This window comes from Tursiops truncatus, chromosome 2 (assembly GCF_011762595.2).
Source record: "Tursiops truncatus isolate mTurTru1 chromosome 2, mTurTru1.mat.Y, whole genome shotgun sequence".
In the NCBI taxonomy this organism is placed as follows: Eukaryota; Metazoa; Chordata; class Mammalia; order Artiodactyla; family Delphinidae; genus Tursiops; species Tursiops truncatus.
In genome coordinates this window covers 37,537,576-37,560,484 of record NC_047035.1, presented here as the reverse complement: position 1 = coordinate 37,560,484, position 22,909 = coordinate 37,537,576, and the positions used below count along the sequence as shown (strand labels likewise).

At 40.4% G+C, this 22,909-nt stretch overlaps 1 protein-coding gene across 10 annotated transcripts in view; it reads left to right on the top strand.

Moving 5' to 3' along the window:
* SYNE2 (spectrin repeat containing nuclear envelope protein 2) overlaps nt 1–22,909 on the top strand; it is a 331,838-nt gene that overhangs the window by 212,854 nt on the left and 96,075 nt on the right. For all 10 annotated transcript variants that reach the window (XR_012329953.1, XM_019922908.3, XM_019922901.3 and 7 more), the window contains 6 exons: nt 2,158–2,289; nt 6,331–6,528; nt 7,132–7,206; nt 8,456–8,566; nt 15,751–15,867; nt 19,877–20,107. Coding sequence is in view for 9 of the 10 variants with exons in the window: in XM_019922908.3 (XP_019778467.2) it covers nt 2,158–2,289; nt 6,331–6,528; nt 7,132–7,206; nt 8,456–8,566; nt 15,751–15,867; nt 19,877–20,107 (864 nt within the window). In the remaining variant the exon portion in view is untranslated. The remainder of the gene's footprint in view (nt 1–2,157; nt 2,290–6,330; nt 6,529–7,131; nt 7,207–8,455; nt 8,567–15,750; nt 15,868–19,876; nt 20,108–22,909) is intronic.

The following is a 22,909-nucleotide window of genomic DNA, read 5'->3' as shown; positions in this document are numbered from 1 at the left end:
ATGAGAGTATCTTGTTGCTCAAATGAGGTTAAAGTGATTTTTCTCAGCTCTTATTCTTGTTCTGGTTGAAGACATTAAAGTCTAGTTTTGTTCTATTTCATTCCATTCTTTAATTATTGAAGATCTACACGGGTAAAATGCTGTGGGAAGAGATTCAACCTGAACCGTGCATTTGCAGTCTCATGAGGCTGACAGACCCACAATAATGTCTTTACACCTCTCAGTTGCTTTCCTATTAATCATTTCAATTTATGACCAACACAATACAGGTAGGGTAGACACTTTGCCATTTTTATTTTTACACATTAGGAGACTAGTGTCCAAAGGTCAGATGACTTTCTGAAAGACCAGAGTGAACGTATGTTGAGGTTAATTTGTGTACAGATAAGAAAAGAATTTGAGTTTCTAGACCCTAGTATTATTCTTCATATCGAGGTCTCTTCCTTCTAACTGATGACATCTTCTAGCCTCTCCCTGAGGGCTTTTTAAAATTCTTCTGATTGATCTCCTGTCTCAAGGCAGGAATTATCATTAGATAGAAATTACATTTTACTTTGGTTAGTATTGCTGTATCAACAACCACTCCTACAGGAAAAGAAAGTTGCTGAAAGAGCCACAGACTTTTCAGCCCTCTTGGTAGACACCCCCTCCTGCCTACTTTTCTTGATTAGGTGTGTCAGGGTAAGAGGAAAGGTTATTTTTCCTCCTTCCCATCCATCCCCTGGTTATAAGAAGAAAATTGCTATCTCTTTCTCCCTCTTAAATTTCATTCACATTTGGTGGTCACTCTGTTCTCCTAAGATTTAAGGATATTGTAATCTCTGGTTTGAGTCTTAGCTCACGTAGTCTCTCTGGCCTGGCTACTGATCAGCTGACATCATTTCCTAACACCCACAGGGAGAAAAAAGATCTGGCACTCAATGTACTATTTTTTTAATAATATAAAGAGAAGAAAAAAAAAAACAAAGAAAATTTGATCTGTTACTTTTAATCTTTTTGTGCTTTATTGGTCTCCTGGTCAGAAAAAGAAAATAACAGTCCTAACTATGCTTTAAAGTGACTCCTTCACAAGATGGAAGGGGGAGCAGTAGAAGAGGAAATTAGGTTTTGTGCCAAGTTAGATATCAAACTGTGCTGCTGAAATTTTCCATCTTATTGTGTTAGTGGAAATCAAATGTCATCTCAGGTATTTCAAAGCTAAGTAAGCCAGTGGTAATGAAAATCATTAGAATATGGTACATTTCATTTCTGTGTTAGATAATTGTAAGTGCTCTCATTGTGGAAAATAAGACAAATTACTTTTGGGGGGAGTAATGGGATTTAGCTCATTACTGAGGGCTGGGGAACAGGTGTGTGCAGCAAACATAGTTATTGATTTCCAGACTGCAGCTAAAATTATAGTTAAATATTAAAGAAAATACAAGGAAGAATTCTGTGTTGGCCAGAAACTTTGTAGTTTCAAAAGGCATTTTGTTTCATTGTGAAGCACACAAGGAAATATCTAGATTTTCTTTTGAAGTCCGTTTCTTTATCTTTCATCACACTTTGATCATATCATTTTAGCACACAGGTAGTAGGTTCAAGCTCTACTATTCCCTTAACACTAGATTCCAGGTATTGTTCTGGTTTTGCCTTATTCTGCAAACTCAGACTGCTCTCAAACCTCAACCTCTTACCATAAAATGTATATCACAGGTCCCAAGGGGTGCCAGTTGAGGATGTGTCTGGACCAGGAAAACCCATCATTTCTCAAATCACATGCCCTTTCCATCCTGAATCAGGATTGTCACCTTTCTGTGTATTGAAAGCCCCGCAAGGAATATGTATTAAAATGGCGTATGTGACATATCAGTAATGTCATAAACTTAGCAACTTTATGTTAACATGCTATAAAATGCTTCCCAGGATAAGCCCGTTAGACTGGGAATACTTAAGAACAAACGTATGTCTAATTAGACTTGAACCCAAGGTGCTCTAGCATCTAAGTGGAGCAAGAAGGTCAGGTGCCAGCTTTGCAAACGTTGTTCTCTGTATTGAGGCTACCATTTCCTATTGGAATCTGTATGGTTGTGTATTGATATAATTGATTGGAGTTTGTGATGGAGATAGACATTGGAAGTAGCCCATTGATCTTCTTTTGGGGGGGTTATTTTATAGATAGTCATAAAACAGACAAATGAATGCGATGAAGAAATAGAAAAATTGAAACACATCTTAAATAATTATTCAGCTGAATTCTCCCATGAACATATGTCACCAGACGGAGCTGCCAACCTGCCACAAGTACAGGTATATTTCTTTCATTCATTTTTCCAGCAGTTTATTCAACAATCACTTTCTAAGCTGTTGGTGTCTACAAGCCCTTTTTGATGATACAGTGTATTTCCTACTTTCTCTTTCAACTGAAGGTATTTTATGTGTGTATTTACTTTTCATTCCTATTACATAAAATAGGTTATTATATAATTATCATAATGGAAGTCTCTTCAAGTGTCTTTAGCCTCAACTTGGTGCATTCTGGCTGGTAGCAAAGAAGCTGATGTAACACATGGTATTTGGACAACCTGGCTTTCCAGCTAGCTTTCTGGCATAGGGGTCAGGTAGGCTGGGCTTTAGAAGTAAAGACTGAATGCTGTTGTAATAAAGAGTTCCGTATACTAAGCATTCTCTCCATATGCCCTAATTAACAATGTCCTGTGGACCCAGTTACAATGGTTTGCATGTTAACTCTCTATTGCCATCAAGTTGATGTAGGCACGCAATTACTATGGTGTTCAAAGCCACGTTACACCACTTTCCAGCTGTGAGATGTAGGGCAAATTTCTTAATGTCTGAAGTGAAGTACAGAGGGGTTCATTATGACAGACAGCTATTAAGTGGTGGACTCAATAAGGCAGACTCAGGGTATTAAAGATTCAGTATTGTAAAAGTGTCAAATTTCCCTTTACGTTAAAAAATTTAAGAACCCCAGGGACTTCCCTGGTGGTGCAGTGGTTAAGAATCCGCCTGCCAATGCAGGGGACACAGATCCGATCCCTGGTCCAGGAAGATCCCACGTGCCGCGGAGCAACTAAGCCTGTGCACCACAACTATTGAGCCTGCGCTCTAGAGCCAGCAAGCCACAACTACTGAGCCCACTGCCACACTACTGAAGCCCGTGCGCCTAGAGCCCATGCTCTGCAACAAGAGAAGCCACCGCACTGAGAAGCCTGCACACACATTGAAGAGTAGTCCCCACTAACCACAACTAGAGAAAGCCCACATGCAGCAACAAAGACCCAACACTACCAAAAATAAATAAATAAATAAATAAATAAATAAATATTTTTAAAAAAGAAATTATTAAAAAAAAGAGCATACCATGCATGGACAATGATGAAAACAAGTTGTGAAGCAGGGAGTATGATTAATCTAATTCTGTGTTTCTGAGGTCCACAAAATAAAATTAAAAAAAAAAATTAAAGGACCCCAAAGAGCTTGTGTTTATATTAAAACTCAGAATCGTAAAATGTAGTGAGAAGAGTGACAATGTTTTACATTTTTGCAAATCTCATTAGTCTGGCTTACTAGGAGACAGCTAGATTCTCATCTTCTTCTGCATTCAATCTATTGAGGTATGTCATTTTCTTTGAAGTATATAAAGAGAATCTAACCTCTCAAAGACATGTACATGGAAAAGAGAGAACTATTTTAATAACCCTTTTGAATAATTGTGGACATTCTTTGAAACTACACTAAACTCCAACAAGTAGAATTACTCAGAGGTTCATTGTTAAATGGAATTTGAAGCCATGTCAGTGAACTTTTCATACTCTTACACTAAAATCCATTGGTCTGTCTTATACTTGGAATGGATCTCCAACCATGCATGATTTTATAACATCATGTTTGATCATTTGGAAAATACTATTTGACTAGTCATGTAAATCCTCCAGATGATGACACATTTCAGTAGCCGATATTAAAAAATTCACATTTATTAATATTAACATCTACCTCTTCAGAAAAATCTCTCTATATATTACATGTATATATATGTATTTATGTATGTATAGTTTAACAACCATCTTTTTTTTTTCAAGTAAAAATAGTATTCTATGAGAAAAATATGGATAGGTTAGCTTGAAACTTAATCACATGAGTGTTATTCCTCAACCATTAAACTTTGGTATATAGCAGAAGTGCTTTATGCAGGCTTCCCACTTTGTCATACAGAATATTAAAACTACATGTTCTTTATCAAGGATATTCTTAAGTGAAGCTGGCTTTTTTCCCCAATTAAATTCATGATGGTGAAGCATCTAGTAACTACTAATATAGTTGATATCACTGCCTTGATTCATGCTATGTCAGTAGCTTTACCCACCATTGCTTTTGCGACATCACACAGAGAAAAATGTCAACACAGTGAGAAAGGCCAGTAACATTTTAGAATTATTATGAAAATGATCTTGACCTTATGGAGTGTGGACCCCCTAGGGTCTGCAGATGCCACTTTGAGAATGGCCGCTCTGTGCCCTTCTCTGTCTCCATAATGCTAGTGGCTCTGCAGACTAGTCTGTTTCTGTAAGTGTTATTCTAATGGCTGTAGTATTAACGTCTGTTGGGAGGCACTGTTCCTCTGAAGTTTAGTGTTTATTGAAAAGGGACACACACCACAGCCAACTCAGATTTAATTAAGTTATCATTTCCCAAAGCAATCACAAGAAATTTAACTTCAGACAGAATAGGGGTATTGGTGTCGGAATGTGTGCAGTAGCACAAGAGCCATGGGGGCTGGGTGTCAGAAGTCCAGGTCTAGGCTCTGTCACTAGCTGCAGCCCTGGAAAAATCACCTTCTTTCTCTGGACTTCAGAACTCTCACTTACAGGTGGAGACATGTTGAGTTTCTTTGTCTCTAAAAAAAATTAATGATTCTATGAATATCTGTAGGATGGATGGATGGAAAAAAAGAAATAAGGAAGAAATGGGACTTCCCTGGTGGCACAGCAGTTGAGACTCCGAGCTCCCAGTGCAGGGGGCCCCAGTTCGAGCTCTGGTTGGGGAACTGGATCCCACATGTGTGCTGCAACTAAGAGTTCTCATGCCACAATTAAGGAGCTGGCGAGCCGCAACTAAGGAGCCAGCCTGCCACTTAAACTAAGGACCCTGTGCAACCAAATAAATAATAAATAAATTTTTAAAAAAAAAGAAATAAGGAAGAAAGGAATGAATGAATGGACTGGGGGGTTAAGGAATACATTAAGGACAAAATTCCAATATGTGAAAGGTTTGCTAAAAAGGAGCAGGTTGTCTTCTGATACAGCACTTGCTGTAAAGCTCAGGCTTTGAATGATGCCTTTCAGGTGCTAAAGAGGAAGATGCCAGACAAGACGACACCTGATATTTCCTCCAAATCTAGGATTCTATAATCCTATAATCCTTTTAGATAGACAGTGGGCATCTGTACTTCTACCATGTATAAGAAATTTTATTCCCACGTTGTCAATCATCCAAAATTTTAAAGTAATCTTTTTTTTTTTGGTGGTACGCGGGCCTCTCACTGTTGTGGCCTCTCCCGTTGCGGAGCACAGCCTCCGGACGCGCAGGCTCAGCGGCCATGGCTCACGGGCCCAGCCGCTCCGCGGCATGTGGGATCCTCCCGGACCGGGGCACGAACCCGTGTCCCGTGCATCGGCAGGCGGACTCTCAACCACTGCGCCACCAGGGAAGCCCTAAAGTAATCTTTTAAAGCTTGGAATCATCTGTTCATCATTCCCATAACAAGTTACACTTCACAGTGCCCTTGTTGGCTTATTTATTCCCATTTGTTAGGATGCTTTGGCTGTGAGAAAAAAGTAAATGTATTTAGTAATACTAAAGAAGACTTCAAAAGTGATAATAAAAGTGTGAGATTTCTAGCCTCGTTTTCTCTCAGCGGTTCCCAAACATTAGTCTGCGTACAAATCTTCTGGAAACTTGTTAAAGTGCAGGTTCATGGCCCCTGACCCTGCGGATTCTGGTCAGTCAGTCCTGTGGCAACCCTGGCTGCACACCACAGTCACCTGTGGAGATTGTTACAAATTTCTGAGCCACCGCTTGACCCCTAGAGATTGATTGACAAGGTGTCGGGTGAGGCTAAGGCATCCTATAAGGGAGCTTATAAACCCACCCCAGGTCATTTAGAAACACAGTCCGGGTAGAGAGGCGCTATACTGTACCAGGGACTGGCTCCTGCCTCTGCCAACTGCACAGCATAGAAAAATCTTCATCCCTTGTACCGATTGAAGTAGGCTCCTGTGGCAAAGGTATCAGACGTCCCAAAGGAATGCAAACACTCTTTCTGCGCAGGGAGAAATCGAAGGTACGGAAAAGCAGATTCTGAGCTTGAACCAGAAAAAAGAAGACCTGTTGGTGGACTTGAAGGCTGCTGTACTAAAACTTCACCAGCATTTTCAGCAAAAACAGCAAGAATTAGAAGAGGAAATGCTGTCAGCCAGAGCATCAGACGAGGATGGAGGGGCTGAGAGGGATGCTTCTGAATGGAAGGTGGGTATGACATTAGTTAATGCTGGTCCCACATTCCACAAGAGCTTTAAATTGGTAGTATTTTTCACCTGGAAGGCCTGTGGCATCTATGTATATGGCCTATAGTAAAGGAATTTTTAAAAGTGGAAATACTCTGCCTGAGACTATTCACTAGTGAATATTAATCCTTAGGGTGTGTCTGTTCTGGACTCAACCCAGAATTCTTATGCACAAGTTACTTAAGGAGGTGCTTATGAAATTCCATGGGTAGGTGGGTGGCATTTACCCTTTGAAGTATCTTCCTACTAAACAGCCCATTGCAAACTCAAAAACGGGCCCAGCACCTCTCTAAGCCCACTCTGAATCCACATCAATGAATCACATTCTTGAATTGTTTGATGAGGGGCCACAGAAGGCAGTGCAAATGAAAGAGATCTAAGATTTGAGTGAGTCATGATATTCAGCTGGATGAGCTGAGAGTCGCTAGACCCCGAGGCTTCTTGTGTGGGTGGGCATCTTGGATAAAGTCAGTAAAAAATTAGCTACATAAAAATGCGGCCAGGCCAGGATCCTGGTGACGTTGAACGGCAACCCGGCTGCAAGTCTTTGTGCTGTGCCTTTCAGTTGAACAGAACGGGCTCCATGTTCTTCCTGCCAGCCGTCGAGGAAGAGGCGGAAGAAAGCTCCCTGAAGAGCGAAGTAAGGAAAATGATTTTCTCGTTCAAGTTTGTTAGAACAGTAGTCTCTAAAAGGTCAATGAGAAGATCTTAAAATGAATGGAAACGTAAGGATTTTTAAATTCAATGCTGGTAGTTTGTAAGGGTGATTGAAGTAGTTGTCTTATGTTATTAATGTTTAAGTGCATCTAAACCTACTTCAGGCCAGAGTGGAATAAATGTAATTCAGACACACTTGTTGGCAGAAGGGAGAAGATGAAATTCTTTGTTGTATCCTGACTTCTGAGTACTTTCTCTGGAGTTTTGAGTACTTTCTCTGCTGTTTGGTTGGCACTCCTGGTGTGCTTTATAGAACTTTATCTTTCCATATTTGAATTACTTTTTTTAGTCTGAAACAGCATTGCCAAGGACACAAAGAATGGTATTAGCAACTAACCCTACTATGAATCCTTATTACTCCATCAGAACTGGTTGGATGAGACCTTTACCAGTTGTCTTTCCTGATATCAATTTCCATTTCATACTTTAAGAATTAAAGTGATAGTGGGTCTTGTGCGAAAGGGAAGAAAATTGCAGCAATTTACAGTTTTTAATGTCTCACACGTAGCCACCAGACATTCTCCCTGCTCGTTTTATAGATTGTTCAGTAGCTCCACGGTCACACAGAACAGCCTGTTGTCCTTCAGTGTATCACTAGGATACGTGGGGCTGAGTGGTCGGACAAGGAGAAGTGAGGCTTATTACACGCTCTGACCATCAGACAACTTTATGATCTGATTATGCCTCTTCACAACAGAGAATTGTGAGAGTGGAGGAGGTACCAAGACCAAAAAAAAGAGTGCACTTCAGTGCAGTTCTAATTTGAGACCTGTATTTGCCTCTGAACTGATATGTTTATAGTATTCATTGTTTGTCTTTGACAGAGATCAAAAAATACATGTTCATCAGGCTGTTATTTTAAAGATAGCATTTGAGGTTACATGTACCAAAGCAGATCAAATTCCTAAAGCATGGTTTTAAAGATCCCCTTTGTGTGACATGAGCTGAATCCCAACTTATAAGAATATTTTTTAGGCTTTAGGAAGAGCAACCACATTTGGACTCCTGTGATGTAGTTAGCCAAAGAAATCGATGACAAATGGGGGATGGGTGGAATTAAGGGCTGCGGTTATACTACCTGGTAAGCTGAGTCATATAAAAGAGATGAGGAAGATGCTGTTATGATGGTAGGAAATCACCTCCCTTTGCTAATCAATTGATTGCTGTGTCAGAGTGGAGATAAGAAAGCAGAACCACCTTCCGGGTCCCCATCTTTACTCTGGAAACATGACAAGGATGTGGAGGAAGACAGGGCATCCTCGTCCTCTGGAACGATGGTTCAGGTAATACTGGACATATCATATTTGTTGGGGCTGGGGATGGGCAGGGATAGTAAGCCAAAGCAAAGAATTTCTTATTGAAAGAATGCTTCAGGAGGGAACCTACGTGGGTTGAAATTTTTTTAAGCTTCTCAGTGTTACCTCTGCACAAAGCAAAGACAGCTGAGTACTTACCTATTACTTGCATTTCTTTTGTGCACTTAGTGATAATAGGAGAGTATTTTGCTGAGAAACACTCCATGTGTGAAAATCCAAACTGACAAAACATAACTGAAAGGAGCACCTAAAAGGTTTACCATAGTGGTTAAAGCATTTAACATGCCACTCTTTGGGGAGCAGTTGGGGTGAGAGGTCTCCCCATCATTCTCTTTTTGGACAAAGTAGCATGGAAGGTAAATTAATAAGTCTTTTTCCTCCTTATGACCTTCTAAACCTTCTCCAGTCTCTCAAAATAGAGGGCAAATGCCCTCACTTTAGAAAATCATTATTACATGCTGATGTGAAGATGATGTTTTTCCCTTGCTCCTGAAAGATCTCTTCATCATTATGATCCACACACCTCCCGCGCCTGCCTCCTGACCAGGGCTGACCCCTCCCCCAGCTCCCAGGCCAGTCCTTTCATTCCTCTCTGGCACGGGGCTACACTTGTACCTGCATCTCCAGTCTCTTTCTCTTGGTAGCTTCCTTTCCTCTCTACCTCAGAAGTATTCAGTTTCCCCTTCCCTAACAAATTCCCTCCCCCATGGCCCTACCCCTCCGAACAAGCTGAGGGACCCAGAGCCCAGACCATCTCTTCAGAAAGTGCTTTGCCTCCCTGGGGTGCCCTTCTCTCCATATCTGCCTGTGGACTTCCTTCCTACCCATCCACAAAGGCCCATCACAACTTCCGCCTCCTCCAAGAAGCTGCCTGCCTCTTTCCCTTTGTTTTCCCATAGCATTTTGAACCTCCGTTATGCCCTATCACAGTTTTATGCATAGACCTGACACAGTTTCATGAAAAGCAAGAACTTTACCTTCTACATTTTGAGGTCCTGTACTGAGCTCAATATGCTACTTTAATGCATTGAATTTCTTTTTTTTTTTTTTTTTACATCTTCATTGGAGTATAATTGCTTTACAACGATGTGTTAGCTTCTGCTTTATAACAAAGGGCATCAGCTATACATATACATATATCCCCATATCTCTTCCCTCTAGTGTCCCCCTCCCTCCCACCCTCCCTATCCCACCCCTCGAGGTGGTCACAAAGCACCGAGCTGATTTCCCTGTGCTATGCGGCTGCTTCCCACTAGCTATCGGTTTTACATTTGGTAGTGTATATATGTACATGCCACTCGCTCACTTTGTCCCAGCTTACCCTTCCCCCTCCCCGTGTCCTCAAGTCCATTCTCTAGTAGGTCTGCGTCTTTATTCCCGTCCTGCCCCTAGGTTCTTCATGAACTTTTTTTTTTTTTTAGATTCCGTATATAAGTGTTAGCATATGGTATTTGTTTTTCTCTTCCTGACTTACTTCACTCTGTATGACAGACTCTAGATCCATCCACCTCACTACAAATAACTCAATTTCATTTCTTTTTATGGCTGAGTAATATTCCATTGTATATATGTGCCACATCTTCTTTATCCATTCGTCTGTCGATGGACACTTAGATTGCTTCCGTGTCCTGGCTATTGTAAATAGAGCCGCAATGAACATTGTGGTACATGACTCTTTTTGAATTATGGTTTTCTCAGGGTATATGCCTGGTACTGGGATTGCTGGGTTGTATGGTAGTTCTATTTTTAGTTTTTTAAAAAACCTCCATACTGTTCTCCATAGTGGCTGTATCAATTTACATTCCCACCAACAGTGCAAGAGTGTTCCCTTTTCTCCACACCCTCTCCAGCATTTATTGTTTGTAGATTTTTTTTTTTGAACAATTATTGTTTTACTGAAGTATAGTTGATTTACAATGTTGTGTTTGTTTCTGGTGTACAACAAAGTGATTCAGTTATACATATATATGTATACATATTCTTTTTCATATTCTTTTCCATTATGGTTTATTACAGGATATTGAATATAGTTCCCTGTGCTATACAGTAGGACCTTGTTGTTTATTTTATTTTATTTTTTATTTTAACGTCTTTATTGGGGTATAATTGCTTTACAATGGTGTGTTAGTTTCTGTTTTATAACAAAGTGAATCAGTTATACATATACATATGTTCCCATATCTCTTCCCTCTTGCGTCTCCCTCCCTCCCACCTTCCCTATCCCACCCCTCCAGACAGTCACAAAGCACAGAGCTGATCTCCCTGTGCTATGCGGCTGCCTCCCACTAGCTATCTACCTTACGTTTGGTAGTGTATATATGTCCATGCCTCTCTCTCGCTTTGTCACAGCTCACCCTTCCCCCTCCCCATATCCTCAAGTCCATGCTCTAGTAGGTCTGTGTCTTTATTCCTGTCTTACCCCTAGGTTCTTCATGACATTTTTTTTTCTTAAATTCCATATATATGTGTTAGCATACGGTATTTGTCTTTCTCTTTCTGACTTACTTCACTCTGTATGACAGACTCTAGGTCTACCCACCTCATTACAAATAGCTCAATTTCGTTTCTTTTTATGGCTGAGTAATACTCCATTGTATATATGTGCCACATCTTCGTTATCCATTCATCCGATGATGGACACTTAGGTTGTTTCCATCTCCGGGCTATTGTAAATAGAGCTGCAATGAACATTTTGGTGCATGACTCTTTTTGAATTATGGTTTTCTCAGGGTATATGCCCAGTAGTGGGATTGCTGGGTCATATGGTAGTTCTATTTGTAGTTTTTTAAGGAACCTCCATACTGTTCTCCATAGTGACTGTACCAGTTCACATTCCCACCAGCAGTGCAAGAGGGTTCCCTTTTCTCCACACCCTCTCCAGCATTTATTGTTTCTAGATTTTTGGATGATGGCCATTCTGACTGGTGTGAGATGATATCTCATTGTAGTTTTGATTCGCATTTCTCTAATGATTAATGATGTTGAGCATTCTTTCATGTGTTTGTTGACAGTCTGTATATCTTCTTTGGAGAAATGTCTATTTAGGTCTTCCGCCCATTTTTGGATTGGGTTGTTTGTTTTTTTGTTATTGAGCTGTATGAGCTGCTTGTAAATCTTGGAGATTAGTCCTTTGTCAGTTGCTTCATTTGCAAATATTTTCTCCCATTCTGAGGATTGTCTTTTCGTCTTATTGATGGTTTCCTTTGCTGTGCGAAAGCTTTGAAGTTTCATTAGGTCCCATTTGTTTATTTTTGTTTTTATTTCCATTTCTCTAGGAGGTGGGTCAAAAAGGATCTTGCTGTGATTTATGTCATAGAGTGTTCTGCCTATGTTTTCCTCTAAGAGTTTGATAGTGTCTGGCCTTACGTTTAGTTCTTTAATCCATTTTGAGTTTATTTTTGTGTATGGTGTTAGGGAGTGTTCTAATTTCATTCTTTCACATGTACCTGTCCAGTTTTCCCAGCACCACTTATTGAAGAGGCTGTCTTTTTTCCATTGTATATTCTTGCCTCCTTTATCAAAGATAAGGCGACCATAGGTGCGTGGGTTTATCTCTGGGCTTTCCATCCTGTTCCATTGATCTAGATTTCTGTTTTTGTACCAGTACCATACTGTCTTGATTCCTGTAGCTTTGTAGTATAGTCTGAAGTCAGGGAGTGTGATTCCTCTAGCTCCATTTTTCTTTCTCAAGATTGCTTTGGCTATTTGGGGTCTCCTGTGTTTCCATACAAATTGTGCAATTTTTTGTTCTAGTTCTGTGAAAAATGCCAGTGGTAGTTTGATAGGGATTGCATTGAATCTGTAGATTGCTTTGGGTAGGAGAGTCATTTTCACAGTGTTGATTCTTCCAATCCAAGAACATGGTATATCTCTCCATCTATTTGTATCATCTTTAATTTCTTTCATCAGTGTCTTATAGTTTTCTGCATACAGGTCTTTTGTCTCCTTAGGTAGGTTTATTCGTAGGTATTTTATTCTTTCTGTTACAGTGGTAGATGGGAGTGTTTCCTTAATTTCTCTTTCAGATTTTTCATCATTAGTGTATAAGAATGCCAGAGATTTCTGTGCATTAATTTTGCATCCTGCTACTTTACCAAATTCATTGATTAGCTCTAGTAGTTTCCTGGTAGCGTGTTTAGGATTCTCAATGTATAGTATCATGTCATCTAAAAAGAATGACAGCTTTACTTCTTCTTTTCCAATTTGGATTCCTTTTATTTCTTTTTCTTCTCTGATTGCTGTGGCTAAAACTTCCCAAACAGTGTTGAATAATAGTGCTGACAGTGGGCAACCTTGTCTTATTCCTGTTCTTGGTGGAAATGGTTTCAGTTTTTCACCATTGAGGATGATGTTGGCTGTGGGTTTGTCTTATATGGCCTTTATTATGTTGAGGTAAGTTCCCTCTATGCCTACTTTCTGGAGGGTTTTTATCATAATTGGGTGTTGAATTTTGTCGAAAGCTTTTTCTACATCTATTGAGATGATCATATGGTTTTTATTCTTCAATTTGTTAATACGGTGTATCACATTGATTGATTTGCGTATATTGAAGAATCCTTGCATTCCTGGGATAAACCCCACTTGATCATGGTGTATGATCCTTTCAATGTGCTGTTGGATTCTGTTTGCTAGTATTTTGCTGAGGATTTTTGCATCTATGTTCATCAGTGATATTGGCCTGTAGTTTTCTTTCTTTATGACATCTTTGTCTGCTTTTGGTATCGGGGTGATGGTGGCCTTGTAGAATGAGTTTGGGAGTTTTCCTCCCTCTGCTGTATTTTGGAAGAGTTTGAGAAGGACAGGTGATAGCTCTTCTCTAAATGTTTGATAGAATTCCATTGAATTTCTTGATCCTGCTTTCCAGATCAATTACATGGTGCTTCCTCTTTCATTTATGGCTAAATGCCTTTACTTTGGTGCTCCTCTTTCTTGGCCCCTTTTGTAATCGTGATTTTGTCCCTTGCTATACTTAAATTGCTGTTGACTTCTGCATATCAATTAAGTGCCCTTTTATTAGTCCTAATCCTTCTTGATCTCTTCAGCACTAACCACCTCTTCCTTCTTGAAATGCAGTGTTTCTTTGGCTTTCTTAATTCTGTACTTTCTTGTCTCATCTACCTGCAGCCCCTCTTCCATCTCCTTCTCTTGCCCCATCTCTGTGATGGTAGGCATTTCCCCCAGTGTTTTGTCCTCTTCTTTCTTCTGTGTTTTCTCTCATGGCAATTTCTTCTCCTCTCATAGGTTTGGTAGTCACCTGTATGACAGGGATTCCCACATCAAATCTCTAGTCTTGACTTTTCCCATAAATCTGTTCCTCATTTCTACTCTCCAGATAGATTTCTCTTTTTGAATGTATTTTCTTCATCTCAAATCCATTTACCAACTTTCCTTCAATGCTTCCTCTTCCTCCTAATTCCTCAGTGTCTGTTAGTGGCACCACTGTTTTCTCAGAGTCTGAGACAAACTTCAGAGTCGTCTCAGGTACCTCATTTGTCTTACCTTTCATATCCACTGATCAAGTGATGTTCATTCAGTCTTTACATCCTTCTTCACCTCCCATTATTTTTGTCATCTTCCTATTCCAGGCAATTGTGAACTTCTTCCCTAGATTTTTAGAGTAGCCTTCTAAGTGGATTTATAGCCTCTAGTCATTTATATGTCTTATACAATATTAACTGATGGCTTTTCCTAAAGCAGTTCATGCTTTAGGAAAAGCATGTCTTTTCCTAAAAGTCTTTCCTGGATTCTATCTGCTGAATAAAATGCAATCTTCTTAGCCTGACTTCCAGACTTATCATGATCCCAACCTACCTTTACAATTTTATCTAAGCTTTACCTTTGGTTTTTGGTTCATAACTTTCTAATAGCAGTTACTGTTTTCAGTACGCAGAGCAGGAAAATAACATTTTCTTAGGAACTATGAGATGCTTTGTATATGTCATCTTGTTTAATAATCACAAGAATGAGTGAGCTGAGTTATAGTCTCACTTTAAAGGTGAAGTAAATGAGGCTCAGAAAGTCCAGGTTAACTTGTCCAAGATCACACAGCTTGCAAGTAGAGCAATCAAGATTGGTCAGTTACGTCATCCACTTTTCCCACTGCATTATGTTAAATATTTGTGTACATTTCATTTTCCCATTGTTTAACTTTGACTGACCTAGTAAGTGGGTTACGCTTACTAGGATCAAAGTGTACATCCATTTAAAATGTGACACACATTGTCAAACTGCCCTCTAGAAAGAGTACATCAATTTTATTTCTACCAGGAATGCATGGAAATGCCTCTTTCCTGACCCTAAGCTGATACTGGACATTTTCGGTCTTAGCCAAACATAGCCAGTGGCTTAAATTGCATATATTCTAAGAATTTTGAGTATCTCTTTAGGTGTTCATTGGCTTTCATATTCTTCTTTTATGAATCACTTGTTCACACCATTTGACTTTTTCTTCAAACAGACTGGGATGTTTTCCCTATTGATTTATAACAGTAATTAACATATTAAGGATATTAACAGTTTGCAAGATGTTATCCCAGTCTGTTATTTCTTTTTTAACTTAGATTATGGTGTCTTTTATGGTGCATGTTATTTTATTTATGTTGTTAATACTAATATTTTTTTCCTTTATTGTCATGCTTTAGAAGTCCCTCTCCACTCCTAGATTAGAAATAGATTCACTCATATTTTCTTCAAGAATTTTTATGGTATAACTTTTACATTTAAATATTACATACAATTAGAATTCATTGTTAGTAGTGAGGCGAGGATTTAGCCATGTTTTTCATGGATAGGATAGTTGTTCCCAATTTTAAAAATTCATCTTTCCCCTATTATTAGAAATGTGGGCTTTATCATATAATCTTATTTAATTTTAATTCTCTTAATTATCCATTTAAATATGTAATTCTCTAGATTCCTTATGTGTCCCTCATTAACTACAGAGCTTTAGAGAATTTGAGTCTTCAAAATAAAGACAAACCTGAGGAAGTTGATTTTTTTTGCCTAATAAACAAACTTTTTTTTCTCAATGCACCTGACTTCTCTAGACATTTTTTAAGCAGGTGATTTGTAACATGAGCAGGTCCAGGAAGAGGGACGTGCGTGGCAGCAGGGCAGGAACTTTTCTGGACCTCTCATTCTTTTCTTTACAGGAGGCAGCTTGGAAAATAAGCATGTGTGATAGTTCCACGGCACGGATTTTTGCACAAGACTCACTAAACACTGAGCAAGGCCCAGAATTTTCCCTGAGCCCCAACCAAACACAAGAGGTAAGTCCCTGTTGGTGACAAGCCAACTGCCCAGATACCTGGACTAGCCCCCAGAGATGACAAGCTCTCTGTGTTTTGCAATATTTTGTATTGCAAACCAAGAGGTCTTTGTGAACTTTAACATCTTCATGTGCACAACCAAGCCGGAGCACAGGAAGATTTGACATCGGGTGTTTACGTAGAGAGTAAGCGTGGTACAGAGCAATTAAAGATTTTTTACTCACTCACCGCTTGTGAGGGTGAACTAGCCTTTCCATTAACACCTCCTTCTTTCTTCTGTAGATGTAACATTATGGGGGCGATGAAAGTGGAGGAGAGCTAAGATTGATTAACTGCCTATTACATAAAAGGCATTTGTATTTGCTGTCTAATCCTCAGATTAAATAAGGTAGGTTAATACCTGCCATATGTTTACAAATGAGGAAATCAAAATTCAGGGAATAAAAGTACAGTTGGTAAATGGAGGAGTAAGAGTCAGACTCAGAATATTCCACTCTGCCTTCCTAATTTGAATATTTAGTATTGAAAGATGTGAAACCAAGGCAGATTTGGCCTCACAAAATAAACCGCCACCAGACCATCCCAGTGGCATATGTAGTATTTGTGCAAACGCATTTAGGTAAGGCACTTTAGCCAGGCAGATTTGCATTTTATAAAATGGGGGGTGGGGTGGGGTGTGTGCACCTGTTCGTTGAATTGACAGTAAAATATTTTTGATGGTTGGTATTTTGGCATGAAATAGAGCTACAGCCAGAAAATTCATTTGCCTTTTAAATGGATCTTACTTAGATCAGCGATGCGTTATGTAGAAATCAAGCAGTATAACATTCACTAACTGAGAGGCTAACTTGGATGCCAGAGGGTTGACAGAATTATGTCAAGCCTTGGGACTTCCCTGGTGGTCCAGTGGTAGAGAATCCGCCTTACAATGCAGGGGGTGGGGGTTCGATCCCTGGTCAGGGAACTGGGATCCCACGTGCTGCGGGGCAACTATGCCCGCACTCCACAACTACTGAGCTCGCGCGCCTCAACTAGAGAGCCCACATGCAGCAAACTACAGAGCCCATGCGCCCTGGGGCCTGTGCGCTGCAACTAGAGAAAGAAAAGCCGTATACCACAGCTAGAGAAAAGCCTGTGCCTCGACGAAAGATCCCTCATGCCTCAACGAATATCCTGCGTGCCGCAACTAAGACCCGACACAGCCAAAAATAAATAAAAATAAATAAATAAATAATAAATAAATTTTTTTTTAAATGTGGACTTGTAGACCCCAAGGCATAATGAAATCAGGGATTGGATTCTGGTTCTACTTACTCGTTGTGTGACCATAGTCAGTTTGACTAGCTTCTCTAAGCCTCAGTTTCCTCATCTGTGCACTGGGAATAATGGGTTTGGGTTGTGAAATATGAGATGGTCTTAGCACAGTGGCCTAGCTCTAGAGCCCAATAAAAGTTTGGGTATTATCAGTTTACATTAATGCTTTAGAGATGACATAATTCTCTAACAAGAAATACCTGTGGTCATACTCTTTTAGCCCTCCAAAATGTGCAGTCATAAAACTTTCATTTAAATACGTTTAGAATTTGGGGTTATCGTTTGGAGAAGATATTCAGCAGGGGTGCTATTATGGAAAAAAACTGTGGACTCAGAATCAAAAGATCTCAGAGCTGTGTGACCTTGGGCAAGTAATTTATATCTGGGCCTGAGCTTCTCAGAAGCAATGTGGTGGGATGGGAGGGGTGTGAACCGATTAAACATTAAATGTACTTGGATTTCTGTAACTATAAAAAGAGGTGAGTGAACCGATTCCTGGCACATTCTCCAGGCCACCTTCAGGTATTGAAGTTCTACAGTTACAAATAATCTTTTTTTCTTCTGTCACCTTTGGATTCTTTTCAGGTTCAAATAACTAGCAAATAAAGCCGAGATCAGTTATCCAGCTTCCTTATTTCCTCATTAACTCAGTGAGTTAGTGAGAAAGCTAAGAAATTAAATATTGTCATTTTTCTACATCTGTGTGGCAGATATAGGTGCTCGAATGTTTTTGAGGAAATAAGCAAGGCAGATGGTAAATCTGTTATTGAAGATTAATTAATTAATTAATCAATCAGTATCAACAGGTTGTTATCTCAGGTGACAAGAGGATCCCAAAATCTTTGCCACTAAGATAGAAATATCTGAAAGCTAGAAAACAATCAGATAACTAGAAATTGGTGTCTGGCAGTAAAATCACATATCTGTTGCTTTTTTATTTATTTATTTATTTATTTATTTATTTATTTATTTATTTTGCGGTACGCGGGCCTCTCACTGTTGTGGTCTCTCCCGTTGCGGAGCAACAGGCTCCGGATGCGCAGGCTCAGCGGCCATGGCTCACGGGTGCAGCCGCTCCGCGGCATGTGGGATCTTCCCGGACCGGGGCATGAACCCGTGTCCCCTGCATCGGCAGGCGGACTCTCAACCACTGCGCCACCAGGGAAGCCCTGTTGCTTTTTTAAAGATCAGAATTAAAAAAGAAAATTGAAGCAGGTGAATCTAAATATAGATCTGTATGTGAACTTCAGAGAAAGCAAGGCAATGGGAAGACTTCCTTAGGAAGGTGATTCTTGAAGAAAACACTGATGAAGGCAGGGGAGAAATAGCATTTTGGCAGAAAAGGCAAACATATGTGAAGTTAATAGATGGTCAAGGGGAACGAGTCCAACTCAGAGGACCCTTCTGCCAAACCAGCTTTCATAAGCCTCATCATTGTGTGTGAAAATGAGTGGTATTTTCATACCCTGCATATTTTTGTTACCACATACCAATTTCGTCTGCTTCTGTTGTACTGAAAGTTCTATGTTTAAACGAAATTCCACAAATATTAGGAAATACGCATTTGAGTTGCATATTGCTCACATTTGTGAGCCACTCCCATTTCTCAGTTAGCCAAAATAGTGCCTTATTAGATGCTGAGATGGAGTTAGCAAAGCCTTATGTAGAAAACATTGTCATTTCATCATACTCAGAATGAATAAAATATTTACGGAGATCACTAATTTTGTAGAGCAAAACACAGATCCTTATTCCTAAAGAAATTCCTCTGGAGGGGTCGACAATACTCTTTCACTATTCTGGAAAAAGATGTGGGAAGCAAATATATCTCTGTATCAATTCATCTTTTGCCTCCAAATTGAAAGTATCTATTATATAATTACTAGAATACTCTCCCTTGGTACCTGGGAGAAATTTTTCTATCGGATCGATAAGCAACCTAGGTGTTTCAATATTAAAAAGAACACATCACACATCATACTTTCTCTATACTATACTATAAGCATCTAGTCCTTAACTCAGTAATATTTGAGTATTTAGAAGGTGAAAAGTAGTTTTAGAGACACTCTGAAGAATAGGAGCAAAGTTTCCAAATTACCCCAGTGAAGCTTATCACTTGACTCAAGTTATTTTTAATAGGGAGAAGTTTAGATAAGTACTAGTGGGGGTGGGGGGGAAGCTAAAATATTTTATAATCTAAACTACTTGAGAAGATGTTAAACGTGTGAGGTATATTTCCTTGTATCCCTGCCAGTGTGTAAAGATCTTTTTCGTGTTTGAACAGAGTGCACAACAATGTAAGCATTGCTTAATCATGCATCATGCAACTTTAAACACCGGCCAATTCGCTGAAATGTTTCAGACACCCACACCCACATGCACACCCTCTCGCTCACACTCACCTGTCTCCTGGGACCCACGGTTTAATGAACTGCAAGCCTGTTTGCGTCCTCTGTGCCTAGGAACTCTGTACCTGTGTACCTGCAGATCAGCTGCTTGGAAACCTGGGGCGCCAGGTCACGTGATCATTGCTATGCCTGTGGAGGTGGCTTTTTCTTTTCTTTCTTACTTGTTCTGCCCTTATTTTTCTTTTAACTGGGGAAATGCTGTAAGTTCACAGGTCTTTGCAAGTCCCAATATGAACGTTTTGGACTCCTAACTTTTCACCGCTGGATTGCCTTTGGATTTATCATAGGGTACCACACCTCCTATCAAGCTTGCAGCTCCGGGCTTTTCTGATGAGCAAGGAGCTTTTGAGGCCACAGTGGAGAAAGCAAGGCCCAAGCCTGCGGAAGTCCTCCATGTCTGCAAGAACCAGGTGGCTGAGCTGGAGCTGTGGCTGCAGCAAGCCAACGTGGCATTCGAGCCAGAAACGTTAGATGCAGACATGCAGCAGGTGGTGGAACAGCAGCTGGTAGGGTGCCAGGTAAGCCTAATGGGTCTGAGCTCGTGGTCTGCCTCTTCGCCAATCACCTTCTAAGACTGGGTGAGTTTCTTTTAAAGCGACAGTGTGATTCTTCCTGTTACTCTGACCCCTATGTTTATCTTGGCCTCAACTTTTTGTTCTCAGGATAGTTCTTTGAAATGATTTACGTAAGCAGAGTATTTGGGGAGATAGTAGTGGGTAAGATCTCAGAATCTAGAGTTCAGATCCAGTCATTAACTGTGAACTGGTAGGAGTTAACTTCTCACCTCATTTTCCTCATAGAGTAGGTTATCTCCTAAGACTTTGTCAGGATTAAATGAGATAAATTATCTAAATCAGTGTCTGGTGTATGAAGTATATATAAAGTGCTCAATAAATACTAGTTTTATGCATAATATTAAATTCTTTGAATTTTCATTCATCAGAAATGAAAATGAATATCCTGATTTGCAGGATTGCAGATACAATATAAAAGGGCTTTGCTGCCGTGTTATTACAAATGCTCCTGCTCTTGCTGGGGAGGGGCAGGAATGTAAACTTCCTTGCCTGGGAGTCATTTTGAGTGACATTTGCTGGCATAGCCCAGAGGTTGGGATCTCTGTACCCCTTCAGGGAGGGGCGAGACTGACAACACTGCAGGAGCATAATTGAGCTTCACACACGACAGCCCAGCCCAGCCCAGCCCAGCCCAGTCCAGCCCAGCCCAGCCCAGCCCAGCCCAGTCCAGCCGAGGCGCCTCCCCTAAAGGCACTTAAGACCTGCCTTGGCCAGATTGGCTCGCTTGCCGTGGTCCCAGGGACAAGGACTTCCTCTCAGAGTAACCCAAGTCACTGGCCAGCCCACAGGGAGCTCTACCCACTATATCCCGTTATGGGGTTGGGGAAGACCCACCTTGGCCCGAGGCCGGCACTCCTCCCCTTTTTCCATTCAGACTCACAGTCTTTACAACATCCGGTGCCTGTCCAGTGGGACCCAGGTAAGCAAGCTGGACTTCCTTCCTTGGGCAGCTCAGCACTTCTCACCCCAAAAGTCAGCTCCGAGGGCGGATTCACTCAAATACTGGCACTACTGCATGATCTAGCTGATGAGGTGCTTGAGAGTCTGGAGAAGACAGAGTAATTCAGCACAGAGCAGTGCTACTCTAATCTGAACCTGCAGTATTCCAGATGTTGAGACCTAGCCACTTAAGGCCATTCAGAAGCCATCTGCCAATTGATTGTCCTGCTGACTGGGTAGACCCCCAGAGCCAATTCCTTAATCATTACCAAAATCTGGTCCTTGGGCCACTTGTAGTGAGTTCAAGGATGTGAGAGCTGCTCAAGGAAAAAACAGGACCGCAAGGTGGCAGTAGCTCGCAATGAGCTTTATTTGGTGGGACCAAATAAAGCGTTTTGGTGGGACCTGGAGGGACTGGAAAGTCTTGCATGGCAGGGGACCTTCCAGAGGCTTTGGCAAGGAGTGAGGGTGGGGCCACCACCCGGAAGGGAAGAGACGATGGAACTCCCAGAAGATGGGCAGTCCAGAGGGGCTCGTGTCTAGGTGATGCCAGAGAGCTCTGAAGGATAGCAGAGGCTGGGGTCTTTAGAGCACCAAAGTTTGTCTTAACCATGGCTAACAGATGTGGGGGTCCAGTTTTGAGTCTGACACTAGTGAAATGTGAGCTGATATTTCTGCTGTGAAGAAATGAACAACATATGGGTCAATATACAGGGGCCAACTTTGGCTTATTTATATAACACCACGACACATACAGTTTAACTTTGAAACACATAAAAAGCCTTACAGTGGTCTGTAAAAACACTGAATTGCCAGAGGGAAAATGTCCAAAGGACAGGAGCAAACAGATCGGTCAAGAAAAAATTATATTCAGTAATTTAATATTTGAGAAGAATGTTTAGCCTTGATTATTAAAGACTTGTGAATCAAAACAGCTGTTGTTTTGTTCCTACATTACCTTGACAAAAATTATACCATCCTGGAAAACTCTGGAGAAATAGATCCACTAATGTCTGTCTGATTGGTTCAATGTTTTGGGGAGTCAGCTGTCAGCAGATAAGATGTCCATCTTCTTTGACCTAATAATCCCATTACTTTAAATTTACCCTCTGAAAATAACCCAAAAGGAGAAGAATATTTATGGCTGCATTGATTACAGAAGTGAAGCCCTGGAAGCAGTTGAAAGGCTTAACAATAGGGAGATTAAGAGAATTATAGAGTATTGACTTGTGGCTATTAAAATAGGAATCATGAAGTATATGTATGTAGACACATGAAAATGTATACATAAAATAGCTAAATGGAGAAAAAGAGTGCAAAATTATAGTATACTTTGTTTATAGCCACTTTAAAATCTATAAGTACATATTGTTTAAGCTTAGAAGAGTCTATATTATAGAGGATACAAGTAATTTGCTTGAATGGAAAAGTTATAAGTTTGTTATGTGAAAATTTGTTTTAAGAATAGAGTTCTTCCTTAAGTTTCTCTCAAAGAACTGAACTTGTTCATAGTCACACACTATTTTAGCCCAAGCATTCACAGTGCCGGCATGTAAGGCTGAATGCTGCTGCTACACTCGTGTGCCCAGCCAGTTGACATGACTTTTGGGGCTCCTGAGCCCCAGGAGAGGGCAAACTTGATCTGTTCGGAGGAAAACAATGATGGTGACTTACTGGGAAACTTACTTCATCCTCCTGATTTATTTTTAGATCCGGGTGTAAGTTGGCCAGTTGTATCAATGACTAAGTGTTTTAGGTTCTAAATTATGTCTTCTGTAGTCGTCTTCTGATATTTGGGAAGCTTAT